General features: G+C 43.7%; 1 protein-coding gene across 1 annotated transcript; it reads right to left on the reverse strand.

Moving 5' to 3' along the window:
- Positions 1-638: 638 nt before the first annotated feature.
- On the reverse strand, positions 639-25,867 carry LOC116067415 (survival motor neuron protein-like). Its single transcript, XM_036007428.1, has 10 exons — positions 25,820-25,867; positions 25,592-25,613; positions 21,621-21,667; positions 21,350-21,445; positions 18,507-18,695; positions 16,736-16,924; positions 11,976-12,131; positions 10,046-10,183; positions 3,213-3,249; positions 639-990 (listed from the first exon to the last, which is right to left on the reverse strand). Exons 1-9 carry the CDS (start codon positions 25,865-25,867, stop codon positions 3,214-3,216), a joined length of 921 nt encoding a protein of 306 aa, XP_035863321.1. The 3' UTR covers positions 639-990; position 3,213.
- Positions 25,868-26,055: the final 188 nt, after the last annotated feature.

Here is a 26,055-nt window from a genome sequence, read left to right on the forward strand (position 1 = left end):
TCCAGGGTCTGACTTTTAATTTAAAAAAAAAACTTAAGTTTGATACCAATATAGGTCTTACTGAAGGCATTTAATGGTCAAAATAGTATTAATAAATATTTGAATATATTCAAATATTAATATTAGTAAACAAACGAACTTCGAATATGATATTTGGACAAAAGTCAAAGCACACCTCACACTGGGTTTTACTATCGTAGATATGTCATTTGATAAGTTTATCTATGGTCTACTATGGCAGGAGACTGTAAATAATGGATCTCACAGATGTAAACTAACGGGAATCGTGGAGCAACAACTTGCTGAGAGAGATAACAGACCTAATGGGAAATAATATATCTACAGTCTCCCATTAGCCTGTCCTGCCCCATCATATCTACATCAACAAGAGTCATTTTGTGTCTTATCCTAGTATTTTTGGGTCGTGTGTAGTCTGTTCTGTCCTTTTTTCGAAGTTCTTTTGTGGCATTTTATGTGGTTTTTGACATTTTTAAACCATCATTTTGCACCAATTTCTGACATTTTAGAGACCAAACAACTAATCCATTCATCCACGATGAAAATAATCGTTTAGTTGCAGCTCTAAACTGAACCTTTAAAATGCAGATCTGAGTTTATAGACGACATGAAGAGCAAGATGCAGATATTCACCTTTGTTTTTAATAACAAAATACTTTTTCATTTCATTGTCTAACTCTTCAGTGATTCACCGACTGAACAAAGGAACAGATTCAAACAGAAAGATTCAAACGTCTCTCAAAGTGTCTGAAAACAAACGCTCTCTACGTGCCGTACCATCGACGGACGCCAGCAGGAAAACATTCAACTTACAACGCATAACATCAAGTTTTAAAATATACAAATTAAATGTACAAGTGCACTTTTAAAGGAAACAAAAAGAGGATCTTCCCGGCTGCATCTCGTCCCGTCATTCTCTCTGTCTGTGAAGCAAAATAATAAAACCTAAAAGACGAAGGAGGTTTCTTGTTTCTGTGGTGGAGAAAGAAGAGTTTCTGTTATTCTTCGGAGTAACTTCACATGCTCATTGAGTAGCAGTCAAACCTGTACTTTCTGATCATCTGTCCCTGTAGGACCAAACCGGACCGAGACCGCCTCTTTTAGTTTGACCAAATCCCAGCTGTTTGTAGTTTTGGTTTGGATCAAACTAGAGATGCACCGATAGACCGGCCGGTGACCGGAATTGGCCGGTTTTCACGTGCTCGGCCATGACCGGGGACCGTTTTTTTGCTGATTTCATGCCGGTCAACGCTCCAATTAACTGACAACATAAGTTATACCAGTTACAGTTCTCAAGGACACACGCACACACGGACGCCACAACACTCTCTTTCTCCTTTCTCTCAACTTCTCCGCCGTGTGCCGGTGCTATTCTCCACATGTAGGAACCTGGTGAATTAACCTGCAACATGTCAGCTGTTTGGGAATTCTTCAGCGTGTGTGCAGAAGATAACAAGTTTACAATATGCAACACCTGCAAGGAGAAAGTAGGGCGTGGAGGGACGACACCAAAAACCTAAATCACATTTCTTTAGTTGATATTGATGTGAAAAGAAGACAATGGTTCTAACATTGCTCTTTAGATGTGTGTGAATGTCCCACACCAGGAGTAATTTATATAGTTCTATTTTATAGTGATCCATTATCTGTTCAACACATGTTCTATTAAAGGAAAGATAGAAAATTAATATGTGTGTGTGCTGTAAAGTGGTTAGAAAAAATGAAATTGGAATCGGCTAAAATCGGTATCAGCTGGTCTAACTCAAAGAAAATCGGAATCGGCCTAGAAAGATGGAATCGGTGCATCTCTAGATCAAACTGAAAAGTCCAAAGACCAAACGAGGTCGGTGTGAAAGGACCCTGAAGTTCCTTAGTTCGCTCGCACAGCAGCCAACGTGAAACCAAAACTAGTGTCTCATGGCCAGACCTTCCTCCACAGCGCTGCAGAGGAGGGTCTGGCTAGTCCACACAGCATTCCTGAATGGGAGGAAAACATGCTCTGGTTTATTGGCATTTCTTTAAACCAATCACAATCATCTAAGCGGGGCTAAGCGCCAGACGGAGCCACGGTGCCTCTGCTAAATAGTCTCAGGAAGGAACTTGTTTTGGTGGAACATGTGTACGTTCAAAAGTAGTTTTAGTCGTGCAACAGAAAACTCAGATTGGACAGATAGTCTAGCTAGCTGTCTGGATTTACCCTGCAGAGATCTGAGGAGCAGTTAACCATAGTCCTCACAAATCCACCAGAGGTTAGAACGCCAACACAGAGACAGAGGAAGGAGACGGACATCTGGAGAAATTTCCAGCGGCAACAGAGCAATCGCGGAAGTTAAACGTTGTGGATATAAACTAAACCAAAACTTAGCGAATGAACCAAAACATGACCTTTAGTTCAACTTTCCGGTGTCACATGGCCTTAAAAGTCTAGACCATATTATAAGTCTTATATTCAGGCCATTCTGCTAAATCAGCTGTTATTGAAGTTGAATTTACACATTAAATATATAAATGTACTGTATGTTAATGTAGTATTTAAAAGGAGTACTCCAGTAAGGCTATAATTACATCGCTACGTTTTGGTTTTTAAGCGTTTGAGTTTTGAGCCCCAAGTGATCTCTGTGCACCGAGAGTTTTTATCTCCAGTAGAAGAACTAATCTCTGTTTACACTAACACGCCCAAACCTCATATCTCATCATCATCCTGGTGTACTGGACATAAACAGGAGGCAGCGTGGAGACTCCGCCCACTGCTGGTAGTTACCATGGTAACGTTAGTAGCTTTAAGTCTCAGAGAACGAGACGTCGTGACCAATAAGACCCAATCAGACGGCGAAATGTTGGCGTTGCCAAAGGTCTCCGTCTGCGGCCGTTGAGACTGCAACACAACCCCGCAGACTCCAAACCAAAACGGGTCAGAAGTGTTTCCTAATGGATCTGGTTTAGGGGCTCAGAGCAGGGGGAATGAGAGGGGGAAACGCCAGAGCAGGGGGAATGAGAGGGGGAAACGCCAGAGCAGGGGGAATGAGAGGGGGAAACGCCAGAGCAGGGGGAATGAGAGGGGGAGACGTAGCAGCTTTTTAAACCAAAAGGTAGCGGTGTAAATGTAGCCTGATTCCGTGCATCTCTTCCACTAAGACAGTTGAAATGTGAGCAGCAGAGGTGGGGGTATCCTGACAGGTGCGTTCAGTTCTTACCTCAGTCTTTGGAGCTGGACTGGAACCCCTGCTGAGCCTGAAACACATCAACACACATCACTTTAGACTCAGAGAAACTCCTCCTGTCAGCAACAAACTGACATTCATGTCAAAACAACTTCTAAACTCAAAGTTTCTCCCAAAGAAACTGAATGACTTGAATGTGTCGGCATGCATCTGGGAACTTTCCGTTGGAGAAAATACGAAAATACCGGTTAGCTGATTGGATAAACCATCTGTCTATCACTAACCTGACTCTGCCAGATAGCTTGCGAGACCAGGGCGGTCTCACGAGTCTAATTTTCTTCACGACTAGCGGAGCCAGTTGATATATCAAACTCTTGCTGAAACCAGTCGGGAGAAGAGCAAAACCATCTTTTCCTCCGAAAAAAGCCTCCAGTGGCGTTTTTTTTGCTCTTCTTTCAATGAAGGAATACTTTCTAATTCAGATAAAACTTGCACGATAGCTACGCTCATCTCATCCGTGGAAGCCGCCACGTTGTTTAGACTGAACAGTCTCTTCTCGTTGCGTCACACCTAAACCCGCCTCAAAACCAACGCTGATTGGTCGGTCGTTTGTCGAACGGCTCCAAATTTTCTGTCTCAAGATGCCAGACTGATCTGCGAGTAGAAAACTGGAGCTTGCGAGATCAGGACGGTCTCACCAGGCTATGCATGAATATCATCTGCATAGAAACCACTCTCTGTACTTCTGTTCTAACTTCAGACTTTTCAGGCTTTTTTTGTAGCTGGATATCATTTGTAGCATCACTATCATGAATGTAGATAGTGACTAGGGTTGGGTATGGTTTGGTTTTTTCCCGATACCGGTGCTAAAGCGGTACTTTTAAAACGGTGCCGGTGCCTAAACGGTGCCTGAACCAATACTTTTTAAGAAAGTTAAAAGAAAAAGAAGAAAAAAAAGAAGGGTACTAAACAACAGTCGGTGACATTTAAGAACAACTTGTTGATTACTACGGCCATATGGTCAAAATTAAATGATTTAATAGTAATGTAATAACTATAACTTATAATAAGCAATAAGTTATTTCACCAGTAAATTGCTGTTGAATGACAAAAACCACCAGATGGGAAAATGGTATTTTACAATAACTTTGAATGCACCGCGAGGCTGTAGGTTACCAGTTTCAGTGAACGCACCGTCTGTGTTTCTCCGACGTCGTCATCTGCTGCTGCAGAGCAGACTGTTGAAATACAGTCAGACTTTACACTGTTTAACGTTAGCTGTCAGCATTTAACCTGTTTAATCCAGCTGCTAGCTAAAGCTAGGCTAACGTTACCTGCTGGTGAGTGGAGTGGAAAGTCAGGCACCGAAATAAGGCACCCAAATTTTCGTTCTTATTCGGTCTCGTTACTACCGTTTAGGTCGGAACCGGTGCCCTATTGGCACCACGTTTCGGTACCCAACTCTAACAGTGATAGTGAGATACTTGCTACAGCTGCATTTCTCCTGGAGATGAAACAGAGAAAACTATTTCTCTGATTCTCTGCTTTGTTCTAACGCTGACAACCGTTATTTAGCTGTGAAGTTACATGACGTCGGACGCCTTTTCTGCTCTGAGTAGGCTTTTTTTTTTTTTTTTTTTTACACTCGAGGCGTGCGGGACGCTGCTGCAAAAACGCAGCACTTGGCAACGCAAAAGCAGCAAGCAAACGGCTTCACACTCATAGAAAACAATTAGAAAAAGTAGGCCCAGGCTTCTACAACACGCTGTCTGGTTCCTCTGATTGGTTTCTCCTCCGATTTCAGGGTGACGACCCCACCCCCCCCACCCCGAAGATCCACAGAGCACATGGGTTTTAAACTGAAGCTTCAGACAACTATCATATTTACACTCTGAGACCAAAGTTGATCTTCTAAAAGTTATTTTATCTCCAGGTTTCAACCTCTACAGAGACGTCAGAGAAACGGTAGTTTTTCCCTCAAGTAAAGAGCAGTTTCAACCCATTGTAAGAACACTATCATTTGCAGGCTTGTTGTTATTATTTATTTTATTCATCTTTATTTTACCAGGAAATAATCCCATTGAGATTCAGAATCTCTTTTTCAAGGGAGTCCTGGCCAAGACAGCAGTATAATAGATCCATATTAAAATATACAGTGAAAAACAAACAGAAAACCGAAAAAGACAATCTAACATCATCTCAACATAATCACCAGCAGCGCTCAGTAACAGCACATATGCATTTAGTACTCAAATAGTCCGTTATCCTAATTTTAAACTGTGTCATTGTTGGTAGGTCAGTCTAATTGAAGATGATTCTGCAGTTTATACCAGGATGAGGGTGCAAAAACTTTAAAGGCACTTTCACCGAAGACAGTTCACGTTCGGGGAATGTCATACATGATTTGCCCATTTGAGGAAAGATAACATTTCCTGGTGGTGACTTTAGGTTAGGGCTGGGCGATATGGAGAAAATCAAATATCACAATATTTTTGACCAACTACCTCAATATCGATACCGCAACAATATTGTAGTGTTGACTATTGGTGCTTTCACAAAATATTTACATAATGACATTTTTGATAAATAATCATCATAATGTGGATATAATGACTAAATGGGTAAAGACAAATAATAGAACAGTTACACCAGTCTGGTGAGTTCAGACAATGACATCACTTCACTGTAATTCAGCCTTTAAAACCAGGAAAAGACACTTTGGTCATATCACGATATCCAAAATCTAAGACCATATCTAGTCCCATACCACGATATCGATATAACATCGATATATTGCCCAGCTCTACTTTAGGAGTCAGGAGAGAACATAAGTAAGGAGTATGGCCTTAAAAAGAAAAAATTACCAATGCTCCAACCTGCGATTGTGCAAAGAAGGACAACCAACGCTCTCATACAAGCTACAGTGATGAGTACGAAAACTATTAGTTATAAATAGGGCTGCATGATATTTTGTTTCATCGTCTACATCCTGCAATGTGTGCATGTGCGATAGTCACATCGCAGGACGTTGCGATGTTGACGCTACAACTTCTTTGCTGCTTGATAAAAAAAGTAAACTTTCACCGTTCTCCTTTCCCATGATTGTTACCGGTCGACCCTTCCCCTTTAAGACAGGTGGTCATGTGACGTAACGTTAGTCCGACGGGGGGGGGGGGGGGTATGGGAAGTGAGGCTCTCCGTGTGTAGAAAAGTACGGTAAGCGGCAGCTGCCGCTGACACAGTGATGCACATGCTTCTCCATGGGTAGTGAAGCTACAGTAGTCAGTGTTTTCTGTTCGCTGCAAAGACAAACTAAATCACCTGATTAACGCAACATAATCACGACATATCCAGGCCATTCTTCACCGCAGAAAGCTGCTACCAGCCAGGCTAAAGCTAACATAGTTAGCCTAAAGAAACAAGGCGTCTGTCCGGTTCGGAGCTGCGACGCTGGAAACGTAACACTAATCTCCAACAGCAGTCTGTGTCTGATATAACGTCATTTACTCTGATTTAAGAGCTCTTGGATCCACAGTTTGTTGCGAGAGTGTGACATGCAGGCTCTGCATGCACAGCCAACCACCAATCATGATCAATTTTAATCAATTTAGCAAACAACCAAAGCAGGCCCCGCTAGTCGACCACAACCTGAAGTTTAGCGGAAGCAACATGCATGCATTATTAATATCATCCACTTTAGCCTGGATTAATATTATATGAATACAATGGTGTCACATCAGTCAACCAGTGTATTTCTTCCTAATTTCCCTCTCCAAAATCACTTCAGAAGAGCAGTCACAGTGCTTACTGGCTCTGGTTTTTGTAAAGCATTAAAGTTCAACAAAGACTGGTTCACATAAGAAAATTTCCTTTTTCATTTTTAGTTTCTTTGTAGATGCTCCCCCTACAAAACCAGCCCAGTAGGTGAGAATGATTTAGTATTTCTAAATAGGGCTATTTATGTCCTCTTGTAAAAATTAGTCTTTTTTTCATATCGCAATATATAATCGCAGGGAAAAAAATATTGCAATGTAAGTTTTTTCCAATATCGTGCAGGCCTAGTTACAAATCTTAATGCTGCATGGTATACTGAGTCCAGCATTTTCAGATAAGATTGATTTGCATGCATGTATAAAATATCACCATAATCCAGCAGTGACAGAAATGTTGCTTGTAGAAGTGTTTTTCTCACACTAAAAGAGAAATAGCCTTTGTTTCTATAAAACGTTTTTTTTTGTTAAAGCAGCCATATTATGCTCATTTTCAGGTTCATAATTGTATTTTAAGGTTGTACCAGAATAGGTTTACATGGTTTAATTTTCAAAAAACACCATATTTTAGTTGTACTGCACCGCTCTCTCTCACTGCTGCAGATCCTCTTTTCAGCTGGTCTCTGTTTTAGCTACAGAGTGAGACCTCTTTTCTTCTTCTTCTTCTGTACTATCTTTGATTGCACTCGCACATGTGCAGTAGCTCAGATGTAGATCATGTCAGCTAGCTAGCTCCATAGACAGTAAAAGAAAGGCTGTTTCTACAACTTGGGTCAGTTACAAGGCAGGATTAGCTGGGAGACTTCTAAATGAGGGCGCACATGTAAGTAGTTCTTTTGTAGATTATGGTGAACTTGTGTGTGTTGTAGCAGTGCTTTGCTATTGAGAACGAGGTAGCATGCTAGCGTTAGCATTAGCGTTAGCATGCTAACGCTACGAGCTAATGGTTGCGGTTAGCCTGCTCGTTTCGGCTTGTGACGTCACAAGCCGTGCCGATTTTGACCAGCTCACCCAGAGACTGAAGGCAGGACACATTCAGAAACCGTATCTCACTCTAAACACCATGGATGGATGGATTTTTTTCAAAGTTTGTATGTGTGTGGAAGCACCAGAGACACAACATAACACCCCAAATCCCAGAAAAAGTGATTTTTTCATAATATGGGCACTTTAAACACTATATGCTGCTTGAAGGACAAACTTTCTTCTAAGAAGAAACCAAGATACTTGTAGACTGATACTCGTTCAATTACTTTCTCATCTAGTGTAACAATCTGACAAGCATCGTCTGTGTTGAATCTTTATTGCACATGAGACCATTTAAATCAGAGATGTGATGTTGTGCTTCGGCCCGTCTTGAAGGGCTGCTAAATGTTTTACGAACCACCAGGTGTCACAGATTTTGCTGTTTGAAGCCCCAAAACGTTGCATCTTTTCAGCACAAATAGAACATATTAACCCTCCTGTTGTCCTCGAGTCAAATTTGACCCATTTTCAAAAAGTTTCTATTTCAGAAATGTGGGTTTCTTTCAACCAAAATGTCAAAAAAACTAATAACGTGGATGGTTCCCTACAACGCTCTTCACAAGTTTAATAAATGATCAGTTCACTACTTTCATTGACTTTGGGTGTTTTTGTCAATTTGATAGCATTTGAAAAAAAAATTATAAAAGAACAATGAAAAAACAACAAAAACATTGGAAAAAGTGACCAAAACTTTGGGAAAAGCCCCAAAAAACGTCGGGAAAAGAAGCGACAAAATGGGTCGAAAAAACGGCCTAAAACTTTATAAAAATGTGTGAATTTAAAATTTTTACCCAGAAAAAACAAAAAGTTGCATAGTAAACGGGGAGCCAACACAAGGGTTAAAGAAGGAAAGGGAAATGTCAGTACTATCAAATCCCAATAAATGAAAATCACAATATAAATCCAATCGCCACCCATGTATCGGGAAAGAATGGAAAGGTATCGTCCCAGCTCTAAAACTTTACTGTATCTGTGTCTGCTCTTCAGAGAACACAGACGGTGCGTTCACTTGAAACTGGAAAAGCCTTGTGGTGCATTCAAAGTTGTTGTAAAATACCCTTTTCCCCAAGAGGTTGTTTAATACAGGGTTCATACGCATTTTAACCAATACTTTCCCATGACTTCTCCATGACGTTTTCATGACTTTTTCATGACTTTTTCATGACTTTTTCATGACTTTTTCATGACTTTCCCATGAATTTTTCATGACTTTCCCATGAATTTTTCATGACTTTTTCATGACTTTCCCATGACTTTCCCATGAATTTTTCATGAATTTTTCATGACTTTCCCATGAATTTTTCATGACTTTTTCATGACTTTCCCATGACTTTTTCATGACTTTCCCATGACTTTCCCATGACTCTCTCATGACGTTCCCATGACTTTTTCCTTACTTTCCCATGACTTTTTCATGACTTTTTCATGACTTTTTCATGACTTTCCCATGACTTTTTCATGACTTTCCCATGACTTTTTCATGACTTTCCCATGACTTTTTCCTTACTTTCCCATGACTTTTTCATGACTTTCCCATGACTCTCTCATGACGTTCTCATGACTTTCCCATGACTTTTTGGCAAATTTCTATGACTATGTATTCCTGAAAATGTCAGTTGACATTATACAATAAGAATAAAAATCTGTGTTAAAGTTCCCCCTCAGAGGTTTAACCATAAAATGAATGATAATGTATGTGGGTCATAGTGGGAGTCGTAACATCGCGCCCCGAATAGACCGGTGAGGTTAGGACGACGTGAAATACATTTATTAATCACATATTATTATACTGTTTTAAAAAAAAAATTCCAAGACTTTCCAAAACTTTCTGGGTCTTTTTATGTTTCCAAAACCTTTCAAGGCCTGGAATTTGCATTTTTTAAATTCCATAACTTTTCCATTTTTTTTCAAAACGTATGAACCCTTTTAATAGCAATGTATTGTTGAAATAAGTTATATTACATTTTTAATAAATCATTGAAATTTTACCATATAGCCTTAGCAATAAACAAGTTTTGAAGGTTGAAACCAATCAAAACCAAAACCAACCAAAATGGCTGATACACTGACCATGTAGCTGCCGGTGTGGAAGCCACACATGTACCACAGCATCAACATGCTGGAGGAGGCGTCCACAGCCGCAGAGCTCGACTCTTTCCCACCAAACGCCCAGAGAGGAGGAGGAGGAGGGATGAAGGACACGGCATCCTGGAGAGGAACACACAATCTTTATTAATCTCCTCAGGGAAACTGTTTAGTTGCAGTTGCTTACAGTCAAATTCAAGGCAAAATAAGAGTACGGAAAGAGCGAATCAACCAGTGTATAAAGAAACAAAGTAGCATAGCTACAGTAAGAAATAAAAAGGTTAAGCACAAGTAAAGGGAGATTAGGTTACAAAGATTGTTTCTTAAACAACGGATTGTACAAATTATATTGTAGTGCAGTGTGAACATAAATAAAGTGCAGTGTCAACATAAAAATAGTAGGAACCTAAATAAGCAGGGTGCGATTTGCCGGCGGGGGATGTGTGGGCTTTTATCTCTGCTGAATTATGTTTCTCCCCGGTGGGAACAAAATGTATGAATGCTACTCCACCAATAGACCACATGTACCTAAAATATAAGTATTTTAAACTAAGTGAAGCGCTGTAATGTAAACACATAATGCCATAGAAGATCAAATCAGAGCAGCAGTTGCTGGTTGTATTTAGCTGCTACAGAGCTCCAGGAAGCCGGCTACCAGCGGCAGTTGTTTAGCCCCCAATAGGTGACTGTGAGCCGGCTACAGAGCTCCAGGAAGCCGGCTACCAGCGGCAGTTGTTTAGCCCCCAATAGGTGACTGTGAGCCGGCTACAGAGCTCCAGGAAGCCGGCTAACAGCGGGTTGTTTAGCCCCCAATAGGTGACTGTGAGCCAGCTACAGAGCTCCAGGATGCCGGCTACCAGCAGCAGTTGTTTAGCCCCCAATAGGTGACTGTGAGCCAGCTACAGAGCTCCAGGACTCCGGCTACCAGCGGCAGTTGTTTAGCCTCCAATAGGTGACTGTGAGCCGGCTACAGAGCTCCGCCAGATGACGGCCATTTCAGGGGCTGTGTTGGTGGAGTTTAGCCAGAAAAAGTGAGCGTCATGCAGCTATGACAGTAAAGTTTAGGCACCAAAACAACTTGTTAAGTTTAGGATAAAGATCGGATTCTGATTAAAACGCTCCCGAGGAAAGAACGAGTGTTTCCTGGGTTAAAGTCTTTTGATTTCGCCGCATAGTGAACTCCGCTCCCTGGCTTGAACACACTGTGTTTGATGTTGACACCACGTTGTTGCTATTTCATTCTGAGATTATTTTTCCATTTCATATTGAAGTGCATAAGTGTTTTGGCACGGCTGGCCAAGTGGCTCTGTACTGGAAGGGGGGGATTTAATTCTTGCATGTTTTTTTGTGCATATTCAGAAAGCTTTCTTTCTCAAATGGCACCCTGGGAATAAGTACAGAGTGAATAGAAGTAGCAGCAGTGAAGATATTGAACATGCTATTGATACGATTATTGGGTCAGACTGATCCAACAGATAGATGGATATATCAGTCACAAATAAACACTAGAGGTGGGTGGGAAAATCGATACAGCATAGTATCCCAATATTTTCAGTGGCAATACTGTATCGATACATGGACGCTAAGTATCGATCTTTTATTATATAAATTGCACATGACAATTTAAGTTTTTGGTACTAGAATGATAAAAATCAATTGCCTTTTCAGTCCACTAGGTGGTGCAGTTGAGGTTATGTTTCTGGTGAGGTCAGGACGTGGATAAAGTTTTGAAGGCATAATTAGAAGTTGGAAAAAAGGTAAATTGCAATATGTCAGTAAATTGCAATATATCGCAATTTGTTTAAAATCGCAATAATATTGTATCGTGACAAAAGTATTGTGATAATATCGTATCGTGGGGGCTCTGGTGATTCCCACCCCTAATAAACACAAAGTCTTAGTTTGTCTGTTTTACCCCAGAGGCCGACCGAGGAGACGGAGGAGGAGGAAACGGAGGGAAGAAAGAGAAGTTGTGATTGGTCGGTTTCTCTGCTCCGTCTCTCTGCTGGTTTCCTCTCTTCTTCTCTTCTTCTTTCTCCACTTTCCTCCGATTACTGGCTTTCTCTTTCACCTGCAGACACACAACACACCACGCACGTAAACCCTCAGCTCACACAAACTGTGGCGATGTTTCACCAAATGATTAAACAACCAAAAAGGGAAAAGGGTAGTTGCATTCCTAAATTATTCATTCTCTAAAAATCAAGCAAACACTAAGATGTCTGGGTTCCAGGACGTGAAGTTTTCCAATCATAATAAACTGAACATTACTTTTAATTAAAGAAAATAATAATTTGAAATTGTTGTTCAGACAAAATAAGAACTCCTGGAACTATACAGACAACCAAATAAATTATTCAAAAGGTTGATGGTTGATTTTACGTTTGCAGTATTAATCATATTTGTTGCACATAAAAAAAAAACTCTTCTAGGACAAATCTTAGTTTTCCAGGATATTAAAAATGGATTTTAATGGTTTAATGGTTCCCAGGATGAGGGAGGTGAGCCCTGACTGACAGGACAGAAAACTTTTCCTCCTGTATCATAAATACATGCAGGGTTTTCCCTCCGTTTGTGGAAGACCTCTCTGTATTTTGTGGGATTAAAGCCAAATGCAATTCCCCCATACATTGTGTCTCTTTGTGGTAGTTTTGGGTCTCTTTTTCACATCATTTTAGGACTCAAGCGAATACTTTGGTGCTTTTCAACAGCGAATATTCAAAGCTTCAGTGACAGGTCTGATAGGTTCTTTCAGGGAATGACTGTACAGATTTATAAAGAATATGTTTAGGTCATTTCCTCTCTAACTGGGAGGTTTTATAAAGAATATGTTAGGTAATTTCCTCTCTAACTGGGAGGTTTTATAAAGAATATGTTAGGTCATTTCCTCTCTAACTGGGAGGTTTTATAAAGAATATGTTAGGTAATTTCCTCTCTAACTGGGAGGTTTTATAAAGAATATGTTAGGTCATTTCCTCTCTAACTGGGAGGTTTTGGGACTGATTGGTGGGATTACTGTGGACGAAGTACACACGGAGATACACTGGTAAGAGCCAATGAGGTTTAACCATGTATCAGCTAGTTTAAATATCTCACGGTACTGTATTGTGTCAGTTAACTTAATTTAATATTGTATGTGGAGTTTTCTTTTGAACAAGTTCCTTCCTGAGACTGTTTAGCAGAGCCACCGTCGCTGCGTCTGGAGCTCAGCGCCGCCCAAGACCGTTGAGATTGGTTTAAAGAAATACAAACAACCTGGAGCATTCACGTTTATAAAAGCGATCCAACAACTTTCCGCAGGGTTGTGTCAATGAAACGGGCCATTTGCGTGACGTCCTGTTGCGTTCTTTAACATCCCGATGTAGACATAGCGAGTGCTTTGTTGTTGCAGGAAACATTCAGCTGTTCCACAAACTCCCGGCAGTTCAGAGCTTGTGTTTGGTGTTTTTAAACTCTCTCGTGGCAGAGATAGACAAGGGGGTAAGCTTGGCTTCAGAGCTCGAACCTCCTATGGCGCCATTTTGATGCTACCAAGCCATCACCTCCCGTTAGCATCCCATTGACTGCCATTCATTTTGACGTCACTTTGTCAGAGAATAACTTTACATCTGAAGAGTTTAAAGACTCTATTTGTCCATTGTTTATTTCTAAAGAAACACGACAATGTATAAAAGGCTCCATTACCTTGTGGCTCACGTTATGGCTCCGTAGCAGACGTTTTTATAAAAATAGGCTAACGATTGGGTCATAACCACGAGACTTACTGTCTCATAGTAGAGGAATTACCGTATAGTACAGGAGAAGCTCTCAGGCAGTTTGGACTTCCATTAGCTGTTTAAGTTTAATTACTAATGTTAACTATCATTTTAGTGATCAATAATTAGCCTGTGTCTATGTTATCTCCTTACATATACCTACGCTCTCCGTCTCTGCTAGATTGGGAATGATTGAGATTTCTCTTGGCACAGCTACCAGAAGACTTCCAACTTTCAGACAGGTTGCTCACGTCACATCTACGTCTTCAAGCTCAGTTGGAGGCTGCTCAGTAACGCTCAGCCATCACCGGGAAAGAGACTTCACTGGTCTCCGTCCAGAGACACGGGACCTGCTGCTCCACTCTTATATACGGTCTATGGAGATAGAGGCAGTGATCTTTCCCGTTTCCTGTTCCCTGTTTGGGACTCTCAAAACACAGCCACAAGTCTGATCTCCAGTTACATGACCGGCCACCACAGTGCGACACAGGGGGGAGTTTCTACAAAAGTTGAGTCGGTCTTAAATTTTTCGCCGTGTCCTCCCTGCGGAAAACCCCGTCGCAGCCTAAACACACTACCACCATTCAAAATGAATGACAAGACCTGCGTTTTTAACGGACTGTCTGACAGCTGACGCAGGCTGTGTGAATGCAGCCTTACCTGCGAGGTATTCTCCTCTCTCTTTCCCTCTCCTCCTCTCTCCCCCTGGCTCTCCTCTCTCCTTCCCTCTCCTCCTCTCTCCCCCTGGCTCTCCTCTCTCCTTCCCTCTCCTCCTCTCTCCCCCTGGCTCTCCTCTCTCCTTCCCTCTCCTCCTCTCTCCCCCTGGCTCTCCTCTCTCCGTCCCTCTCCTCCTCTCTCCCCCTGGCTCTCCTCTCTCTCTCCTCCTCTCTCCCCCTGGCTCTCCTCTCTCCTTCCCTCTCCTCCTCTCTCCCCCTGGCTCTCCTCTCTCCTTGTCTCGCCTCCTCTCTCCCCTTGGCTCTCCTCTCTCCGTCCCTCGCCTCCTCTCTCCCCTTGGCTCTCCTCTCTCCGTCCCTCGCCTCCTCTCTCCCCTTTCTTCCTCATCTTCCAGTCCACTTTGCCGTTGGTTACGATGAACTGCCAGTTGCTGCCCTGCAGGAACAACAGAGTGTTAAAAATAACAAGAAGACAAAACTTCCCGGTCTGAAAAGTATGAACAACACTGAAGCTCCTTAAAGTTGCATTGCACAACTTTGAAAAAGTATCAAAAATTTTGGGGAAAAAAGCGCCAACAACTTCTAAAGAACCATCAACAACTACACGAACGTTGACACCAAAGCTGAAGCTCCTTAAAGCTGCATTCTCTGTAACGTCCAGCAGGGGGAGACTCCACCGGCTCCAAAAGGAAGTCTATGAGAACATGAGCCCACTTCTCTCTTCATTTATTACCTCAGTAAACATTTTCATAATGAGCTCATGGTCTCAATCGCTAGTTTCTTCAACACAGCATGACGTTCATTTTTAGACATCACATAAAAATGAACTTTGTGATGTGTAAAACCAGTAGGGTTGGGTACCGAAATCACACAGACAGACACACACACACACACACACACACACACAAACCCCGACACACACACACCGACACACACACCCCGACACACACACACACACACACACACCCCGACACAGACACACACACACACACAAACACCGACACACACACACACACACACACACCCCCCAACACAGACACACACACACACAAACACACCCCGACACAGACACACACACACACACACACACACACACCCCGACACAGACACACACACACACACACACACACACACACACACACTCACACACACACACACACGGTGGATGCAGGAAAAAACGGAGATGAGACGTATACAAGAGGACCTGACAGCTACGCTCGTTATTGTAAGTGCAATGATAAGTCCAATAAGTCCTTTATCAAACCGTATGACTGTGTGTCCCAGGCCAGGCCAGGATAGGACATTAACTAACAAGGTTAACTGTTTTTATGTTTAACGTTTTCTGACTTATTCAAAAGACGGAGCTTTAAGAGTTCCTCTCTTTTTCTTTTAAAGGATACATTTTTGTAAGAGCTACACTGAAGTTGGCAGTTTGATAAATGCAAGTTATTTCAATTGATATTCTGTAATATTTCAATCTTCATGTGCTAAAAAGGCACATTAGTTCCTGTAGATAGCAATACACATTCTCCTTTTTTTGCCAAATAAATAAAAAGCATGTTGAAATCATCAACGTCTTCCCTCTCGCTGTATCAAAATCTCACCTAGCTCCCCTCAGAGATGGTCCCAATAATGGGCTTAAAGTCAAGTCAGATCCAGTCTGTGCATGATTACATGATATAACTATATCATTATTTAATACTGTATCCTACATTGTGGATAATTAAGCTATATATTATATGCTGAAGTATATTTCTGGAGTGCTAAAGATTAAAAGAAAAAATAACAAGAACCGTACAGAACAGAAAACCGTGATACGAACCGAACCGTGGGTTTTGTGAACACACACACACACACACACACACACACACACACACACACACACGTTAAGTTGGTGCAAGTGTCGTTACACTTTTCAAAACTTCATGCAAACGTTCGCTGCAATATAATATTAATGCCGATCCGGAAGCGGTCGCGGTGAAGTTACACTTCCTCTCGGCCATGCAGGCACAGCAGCGTCCTCTGTGCCCTGGGGACTGACTGACAGGCTGACGTTGTACAGCAAGGTAACTTTAAAGCACATTTCAGCACCAAGGCAATTCAAAGTGCTTTACATAAAACATTAAATGGCAATTCAAAAAGGGATAGAAACTAAAAACCAGCTACAATAGAATAAGATACAAACACAAGAATAAAAGTTAGTGTGCATTGTGAGACATTCCCCTCCAACCCTAAAAACCATCTACCTTGGTGGCTCTGCTGGGTCCGTGGAGCTCGTCGGGGTTCATCAGGCTGCCGGCGTCCACTTCCTCCTCATTGTTGTAGTCGTCGAAGCGAACGCCGCAGCGCTGACCTTTGACCCACAGAACCACAGCCGGGTAAACCAGACCGTCCTCCACGTACACGGCCCGACAGCGAGCGCCGGGTTTCCAGTCCTTCCACACAGACAGCAGCGAGACACTCATTTATATGTAGAGGGGTTTTAACGGTTTTATATTTACCTTAAAATCTAACACGTACCATGAAAAGTATCTCCAAATTTGTACTTTAAGGGGTAACTACCGTTTTTCTCAACCTGGAACCTATGTTTCCCATGTTTCTGTGTCTAAGTTTAAGCAATATCTGGTCAGAAGAAGTAGAGTATGAGGGCGTGCCCTGACAGTACCTAGGTAAGGACTACTAGCCAGTCAGAAGCAGAGTATGAGGGCATGCCCTGACAGTACCTAGGTTAGGACTACTAGCCAGTCAGAAGTAGAGTATGAGGGCGTGCCCTGACAGTACCTAGGTAAGGACTACTAGCCAGTCAGAAGCAGAGTATGAGGGCGTGCCATGCTAGCAGCTTTTTATCATCTCAACCGGATGTAATTTGTAACCCTCTTTCTAATTCACCATGCAGCGTCACATCTCTAGTCACAATCATTTGTTCCTCCATTTCTGATGTAACAACGTCAGGATATCAGGAGAATCTAAACACTACTTGGCTTTTGCACACAGCTACACCGCGATGTAGCAAATTCATGGCGTCTTTGCATTTCGACTTTATATGTAATCACACCACAGAACCTGGGCCACAACACCTTGGTGTGAACGCACCATGAGGAGAGTTCAATTTCTTAATGGATAAGTGATGAGTTCTGATACACCCCGCTACGCTCTGCAGTGCCCTGCTACGTCCTGCTACGCCCTGCTACACTCTGCTACGCCCTGCTACACTCTGCTACGCTCTGCTACGCTCTGCTACGCCCTGCTACGCTCTGCTACGTCCTGCTACACTCTGCTACACTCTGCTACGTCCTGCTACGCCCTGCTACGCTCTGCTACGCCCTGCTACGCCCTGCTACGCCCTGCTACGCTCTGCTACGCCCTGCTACGCCCTGCTACGCTCTGCTACGCCCTGCTACGCTCTGCTGTGCCCTGCTATGTCCTGCTACGCTCTGCTACGCCCTGCTACGCTCTGCTACGCCCTGCTACGCCCTGCTACGCTCTGCTACGCTCTGCTACGCCCTGCTACGCTCTGCTGTGCCCTGCTATGTCCTGCTACGCTCTGCTACGCCCTGCTATGCTGTGACTAGTATTGCCACTGTTCATCACACCCCCAACCGGCACCGTCAGACACCTCCTACCAAGAGTCTGGGTCTGTCCCAGGTTTCTCCCTAAAAGGGAGTTTTTCCTCTCCACTGTCACACTAAATGCTTGCTCTTGGGGGAATTACTGGAATTGTTGGGTCTTTGTAAATTATAGAGTGTGGTCTAGACCTACTCTATCTGTAAAGTGTCCTGAGATAACTCTTATTATGATTTGATACTATAAATACAATTGAAATTGAATTGATATGTCAAGTTTTAATGTTTTTGTAGCACACTGCGTCTTTACAAAATAACATAAAAATCCTCCTTTTAGATGGGTTTTCTGCGTGGTTTAATAGGTTTCTTAAAATGACCATGAAAAGACTGAAAGCTACTCATTAACGTATCAAATAAGAAACTCCAGGGCTGGCTTTCATTCTTTTTTCGTTACCTGAGAGTTTGGTCTCTGGGTTTGAGGGGCAGCGTCTGGGCTTTTGAGATCGCTCAGGTCCACGTCCTGCTGGTTTCCGTAGCCGTTGAAACGGACTCTGCAGCGTTCTCCGTCCAGACACAGCACCGTCGCCGGATACAGCCGCCCGTCCTCTGACCACACCGCCCGACACTGAGCACCCACCGCCCACTGACACACAGAGACAGACAGATACACACACAGACAGACAGAGACACACAGACAGACAGACAGAGACACACAGACAGACACACACAGAGACACAGAAACACAGAGACACACACACACACACACACAGACAGAGACACACACATACACACACATATACACACACACACACACAGAGACACACACAGAGACAAACACACAGAGACACACACAAGAGACAGACAGACAGACAGACAAAGAGACAGAGAGAGAGACACACAGACAGACAGACCGCTGCACAATTAGTCTGCATTAACGGATGTCCATCTCGCACATTTAACGTCTGTTAAAGCAACACTATGTAACTTTTCCTGCTTCGGTCCCCCTACAGGTTGGAAGGGGAATTGTCCATTACATTACATTACATTACATTACATTACATTACATTGTGTAAGTCTGCCAGATCGGGTCGCCTCGGATCTGACAATGTAATGTAATGTAATGGACAATTCCCCTTCCAACCTGTAGGGCAGCGGTGTCCAACTCAACTTCACTAAGGGCCCCACTGGGAAATAAGAATCACATCAAGGGCCAGACATGGAGAGTTTATTCATATGCTTTTATTTAATCGAAAAAGTCAAATATCTTTGACTGCATTATTGCATGTGTCATATAGTCTTGTCACTTACAGTTTGATCGACATGAAGTCCTACAGAAGTCAGGAAAAAGTTCCTCAGCAATTATAGAAAAAAAGCGCCAAAAAATGTCAGAAAACGTTACAAATCGTTAAAAGAAAAATCACAACAACGTCAGAAAAGGCAACAAAAACTAAGTGGGCCAGAATGTTTTGTGAACCTAAATTGATATGTGGGCCGGATTTGGCCCACGGGCCTTGAGTTTGACACGTGCTGTAGGGGGACCGAAGCGGGAAAAGTTACATAGTGTCGCTTTAAGGGCACCACCGCTGCAACCGGGCGTAAAGGTGCTGTCGGTACACGATCCGTTCTGCACATGTTGTACGAGGATTTACGACACTGCACGATCTGTTCCACGCTTCCGGTCGACAGCCAAGCTAACGTTAGTTAGTAAGATAATACTGTTTTACCGAGGATACGACCTGCACGATCTGTTCCACGCTAGCCTATGGCTAGCCTCTACAGGCAAGCTAACGTTAATTTAGCTAACGGCTCATTCGGCTAACCGCTAGCTGATTGTAGCGTTCTGCAGTTAGCCTCCACAGGCAAGCTAACGTTAGTTTAGCTAACGGCTCATTCGGCTAACCGCTAGCTGATTGTAGCGGTCTGCCATTAGCCTCTACAGGCAAGCTAACATTAGTTTAGCTAACGGCTCATTCGGCTAACCGCTAGCTGATTGTAGCGGTCTGCCGTTAGCCTCCACAGGCAAGCTAACGTTAGTTTAGCCAACAGCTAATTCGGCTAACTGCTAGCTGAGACAGCATGTAATAACTTTAAAAGACCCTCAAAATAAAACTTGAAAATGAACGTTGACATATATAACAAACACCTAACATATATAACAGCTGTTACGTCAGTTCTACTTTACTTGTGCTCATTTAAAATACAATCACTCAATACTTGTCTTTATTGTTATTACTGTGAAGTCTTAATTTAGCTGTAGCTGCTTTTCCCATTACGTTTGAGTTAACGTTATTTTAGACTGAATCTAGCTGTCAGCTAGCGGTTAGCCGAATTAGCTGTTAGCTAAACTAACGTTAGCTTCCAGGTGGAGGCTAGCCATAGGCTAGCGTGGAACAGATCGCGCAGGTCGTATCCTCGGAAAAACAGTATTATCTTGCGCATGTGCAGAACGGATCGTGCAGGCAGAACGGATCGTGTACCGACAGGTGCAATATGTAATACTGACAGCTAGTGTTTAAAATAGTTACTGCAGTGCAAATTCTAAATACTGGAGAGACTCGTCTCCTCCCCAGACTCCAAGTTCACGATGGTTGCCAGGCTGAGACCGCAGCATCCATAGTCTCGCTTTGCCAGACCCTCCTCCAAAGCGCGCTGAAGGAGCATCCACAATAATGTTGCTAGACGCTTGTCTCACATAGTCAGACGTTACAGCGGAGTAGCTAACATTAGATGCTAGTATCACATAGCCAGACATTACTTCACAGCACAGCGGAGTAGCTAACGTTAGATGCTAGTCTCACTTAGCCAGACATTACTTCACAGCACAGCGGAGTAGCTAACGTTAGATGCTAGTCTCACGTAGCCAGACATTACTTCACAGCACAGTAGCCAGACATTACTTCACAGCACAGCGGAGTAGCTAACGTTAGATGCTAGTCTCACATAGCCAGACATTACTCCACAGCACAGCAGAGTAGCTAACGTTAGATGCTAGTCTCACGTAGCCAGACATTACTTCACAGCACAGCGGAGTAGCTAACGTTAGATGCTAGTCTCACGTAGCCAGACATTACTTCACAGCACAGCGGAGTAGCTAACGTTAGATGCTGGCTATGTTGTCATAAAAGCCCATGCTCACGTGGAGCTCTGTACCCAACTGACAGACACACTTTCTCAGCTTAGAATTACGGTAGGAACCGCTAAAAACCCCACAACCTCGCCGTCCTCTCCACCCGACGGACAGACACATACAAACGCTCCTCTATGCAGGAAAACCCCCTGAATATTTCCCAGCCCTACCTTCGACTCTGTACCAGGCTCAGCTGCAGGTGGAGGAACCGTCTGTCCGTCTTGTTGTCCGTCTTTCTGCTCGTCCTGTTGTCCGTCTTTCTGCTCGTCCTGTTGTCCGTCTTTTTGCTCATCATGTTGTCCGTCTTTCTGTCCGTTCTGTTGTCCGTCTTTCTGCTCGTCCTGTTGTCCGTCTTTTTGCTCATCATGTTGTCCGTCTTTCTGTCCATCCTGTTGTCCGTCTCCCTCTCCGTCGCCCTCTCCCTCTCCGTCTCTCTTCTCCCAGCTCTGTGTCTTCTCTGAGGATGCAGATTCTGGAGATTCTGAATCCTGCACACAGTCCAAAATCACACCAATCTCACGTGTACCATTTTTCTTCATGTGGACATAAATAAATTATTAAAATGTGGCACTCTCTCCCAGTGTGCCTGATCGCGTGTCTCGCTGTAGACGCAGCTAAGAAGTCAAGATAACCCTGGGTCTTTCAGTGTGCGGCTGCGCTGTAGCCTTCCTGTACGTGATGACCTACCTTGCTCGACACATTCGCTCGCGGCTTGCAGAAGAAACACAGGAGACGCCAAAACGATTGATGTGGCGCGCGGGCCAGCTCCGCGCCTGGTCTCAACTAGTATGAAGGCACGGATTGGATAGCACAGGCAACGAAATTAAAATAGCTCAGCGCCTATTCATAGCTGAGCGGATCTGAAACTGGGTTTTTAAGAATCTTTAGACTCTCTGGTATAGACACACACACACACACACACACACACACACACACACGGGCGGATCTACCGGGGTGGCATAGGGTGGCAAATGCCACCCTAAAAGAAAGCCTTGCCACCCCTGCTGCCACCCCAGTTGGCAGCAATGAATTAAAAGTTATGGCCAATTTGACAATTTATGAGCGTGAATCTCCAATGTCCGACTGCAGTGAATGCAGCACGAGCTGACGCCAGAGCGGCAAGAGCCTGATGTGTTTGGAAAACTGAGCGGCGCGAAGCGAGGGAGCCAGGAGTCACGAGGAAAGGAGACACAGGAGGAAAGAGGTCAAAACGGATTAACTATCTATCAAGAAATGAAATTATAACGAAAGCACAGTGCTAGCATAGTTGCTGATTGCTGATTTTGAGATGATAAAAATCAGGTTGAAGAACGTTATTTCGCTAACTATACATATAATGTTACTTAGGTCTGACGTTTGTTCTGTGTAAAGTCGGCTACAAAAGCTAATATTGATTCAACGTCTATCAAGGAAAACATTGTAAAATTACTTTTAATCTGACTGAAATGAAGAGGAAAGGTAGCATATGTAGTTTTTTTCTCACCAAAGAGAAAGGCGAGAGAAATAGAAAATGAACAACTGAGCAAGGTAGACGGAGAAGAGGTGGAAGGAGAGAGAGAAGAGGTGGAAGGAGAGAGAGAAGACGAAGACGAGGTGGAGAGAAAAGGGCAACAGAAAGGTGACAGAGTGAGAATACAAGGCCAAGGCGACCAGGGACAGGAGGAGGTGGAGAACACCACAGCGGTGAAGATATGGAGGGAGAGCATCACCAAGATGAGGAGGGAGAAAGAGAGAGACGAGATACCGTGCAGGGCTCAGACAGTGAAAGGGAAAGCAGAGAGCTGGGCCATCACCAACGAGCTCCAGTCGAGCTGCTCCACATGGTATGGAAACTGTTGCTGCATATTAGAGGGCTGCATTGGGATTGGGTCCCGCGGTACCCAACGCAAATCTCGCGGGAGCGGGCGGTTTTAACTTTGCTGCGGGCGGGAGTGGGCGGCTAAAAAAACCACTGCAGGATCAGGATGTAGCCTGGAACCCCCCCACGCCAGCAGAAACCATAGATATACATATATACTGACTGAGTATATATACATATATACTGACTGAGTATATACTGTATAGGCCATCTATGAGCAGACACCAGCGTGTCTGAGCCTCCCAGGACGGGGGAGCTCCGAGCCAAGACTCCGTCCACCCTCATCCTCGGCTCCTTCCTCCCCCTCTCTCCCTCTCCTCACTCCCTCATCCTCGGCTCCTTCCTCCCCCTCTCTCCCTCTCCTTCTGCTCCTTCCTCCCCCTCTCTCCCTCTCCTCGCTCCCTCATCCTCGGCTCCTTCCTCCCCCTCTCTCCCTCATCCTCGGCTCCTTCCTCCCCCTCTCTCCCTCTCCTCGCTCCCTCATCCTCGGCTCCTTCCTCCCCCTCTCTCCCTCATCCTCGGCTCCTTCCTCCCCCTCTCTCCCTCTCCTCGCTCCCTCATCCTCGGCTCCTTCCTCCCCCTCTCTCCCTCTCCTCCTCCTTCCTCCCCTCCTCCCCCTCTCTCCCTCATCCTCGGCTCCTTCCTCCCCCTCTCTCCCTCTCCTCACTCCCTCATCCTCGGCTCCTTCCTCCCCCTCTCTCCCTCTCCTTCTGCTCCTTCCTCCCCCTCTCTCCCTCTCCTCGCTCCCTCATCCTCGGCTCCTTCCTCCCCCTCTCTCCCTCATCCTCGGCTCCTTCCTCCCCCTCTCTCCCTCTCCTCGCTCCCTCATCCTCGGCTCCTTCCTCCCCCTCTCTCCCTCATCCTCGGCTCCTTCCTCCCCCTCTCTCCCTCTCCTCTCACCCTCATCCTCGGCTCCTTCCTCCCCCTCTCTCCCTCTCCTTCTGCTCCTTCCTCCCCCTTTCTCCCTCTCCTCTCTCCCTCATCCTCGGCTCCTTCCGCCCCCTCTCTCCCTCTCCTTCTCCTCCTTCCTCCCCCTCTCTCCCTCTCCTTCTCCTCCTTCCTCCCCCTCTCTCCCTCTCCTTCCTCCCCCTCTCTCCCTCTCCTTCTGCTCCTTCCTCCCCGTCTAACAGCAGCAAGCACCTGCCTTCTTTGCCTTCATCTTCTCCCTATTAACCTATAAAATGACGTGTTTTCTCATGCGGGACGGGAGAAGACATAACGTCAATGCATCTCTATTATTGTGCGGGCATAAATTCTCAGAGTTTTGCGGGTGCGGGCGGGAGTGGACGTACACATTGCGGGAGCGGGCGGGAGTGTAACACACACGTTGCGGGTGCGGGTGGTAATGGTCAGAAATTCGCCGGGAGCGGGCGGGAGCGGGATGAAGAAAACAGTCCCGCGCAGGGCTCTACTGCATATATACTAAGTTACATATGAATAAGAACAACAAATGACAAAGATGGACATTTTTATAAAAATTTAAGAGACATCAAATAAATATAAAAATTCATGTTTGTTTAAATATGAATAATTAGAGAAAGTTGCCAGTGTGAAAGTGTGATGAGATGGGGAGATGAGTTGTAGAATGTATTTTAGATCTATTGCTCAGATTAAATTAAAAAATTAAACAAATTAACCTAAAAATACTCTCCCAGGCTAAAATGTTAGTGTGTGTTAACACAGTCTGATGGTTAGAACTAATTAATGACAGTTCCTAATCTTGTACACATGCTGCCTGCAGCGCTGCCTCTCTCACACAGTCAGAAACTGTTTGCTTCCCCTCTCACACATCTGCCACTCATCACCTGTGTCTTACCTTAATGCCTTTCCTGTGATAATACTTCTATCATACTTCTATCTCCTATTAAGTGAGATCACATCGTATGGTCACTTATTCCTAATATCAACTGTTGCACATGAAAGCTCATGATTGCATGAGATTAAGTTTGTCTGTCTGAGTTTGTAAATGGCAGCCTGTACCCTTTTGTAGTGTGTACAGACTATTTCTCATCAAACTGTGAATTCAGTATATATACGTCTGCCATATGTTGCCACCCCTCAAAAATTCCTGCCCCCCTCTCGCCACCCCATAAATATTTTTCTAGATGCGCCCCTGCACACACACACAAGTTCTGACTTCAGGCCACTTACGTAGGCTCTGCGTGAAAATCAGAAATCAGACGTAAGAGGATCAGTCGCTCAGCAATGAATCCGAAGCTAACTTCAGCGTCATTTGTTTAATTAAAAAAAAAAAAAAAATACTATGAACTATAAAATAAAAAATTTAAAACAACCTTGTGAGATGTCCAAATTGTTTTGAGAATCTGTTTTTAATTTATATTTTTATTTATATTATATATATATATATATATATATATATTTTTTTTTTTTATTATATATTAAAATTGCCAGAATTTTGAATGTAGTTTGGCGGACCGTTCTCTCGTCATGTAAAACGTTGAAAATCTATCGTTAAGTTGCAGGAAAAGTTTCACCAAAGCCGTGACTACTTTTTATATTTATATAAGTGAAGATATAAAACTTTTAAACCAACCTGTGAGATGTCCAAAGTGTTTTTAAAAACTGCTATGAGCTCGTCTTTAACGGCCGTGCCAGACTCCTCCTGCGGAAACAAAGATTTAAGAGCAAGCTAGCAAAACAAGCTAAACGTAGAATTAGCGGTAGCTTAGTTAGCTACTTAACGGAATTTGACTGACTAGTTAGCTGCTTGGTTAACGGTCATATTTCCGTTATTAGTGTAAACACTTTAATAAAAACTTACCGGCTCCGCGGGTCCGTTGTCGACGGTGTTTTCTGTCTCTTCTTCCATGGCTGTCAAACCCCAAAAAGAACAAACACACGTGCTAACTTCGACAATAACAACCGAACTACACCTGCGTCAAGTTCAGCGGATGTGGCGAGGGAAGAGATTCCGGCAAAACCTTTCAAAATAAAAGTTTTCGAAAAAAAAATAAAATAAGAAAAACCTAATAAATACTAGAGATGCACCGATTATAA

Source organism: Sander lucioperca, chromosome 11, assembly GCF_008315115.2.
Source record: "Sander lucioperca isolate FBNREF2018 chromosome 11, SLUC_FBN_1.2, whole genome shotgun sequence".
NCBI lineage: Eukaryota > Metazoa > Chordata > Actinopteri > Perciformes > Percidae > Sander > Sander lucioperca.

What these genes read in the sequence shown, in the direction of transcription:
- LOC116067415 (XM_036007428.1), bottom strand. Translation starts at nt 25,867, where the DNA reads ATGGAAGAAGAGACAGAAAACACCGTCGACAACGGACCCGCGGAGCCG. An exon ending in ACACTTTGGACATCTCACAG is followed by an intron (nt 21,668 to 25,591) that starts GTTGGTTTAAAA and finishes GACTGTGTGCAG; the next exon opens with GATTCAGAATCTCCAGAATC. An exon ending in TCCACACCGGCAGCTACATG is followed by an intron (nt 3,250 to 10,045) that starts GTCAGTGTATCA and finishes GATGTGTTTCAG; the next exon opens with GCTCAGCAGGGGTTCCAGTC.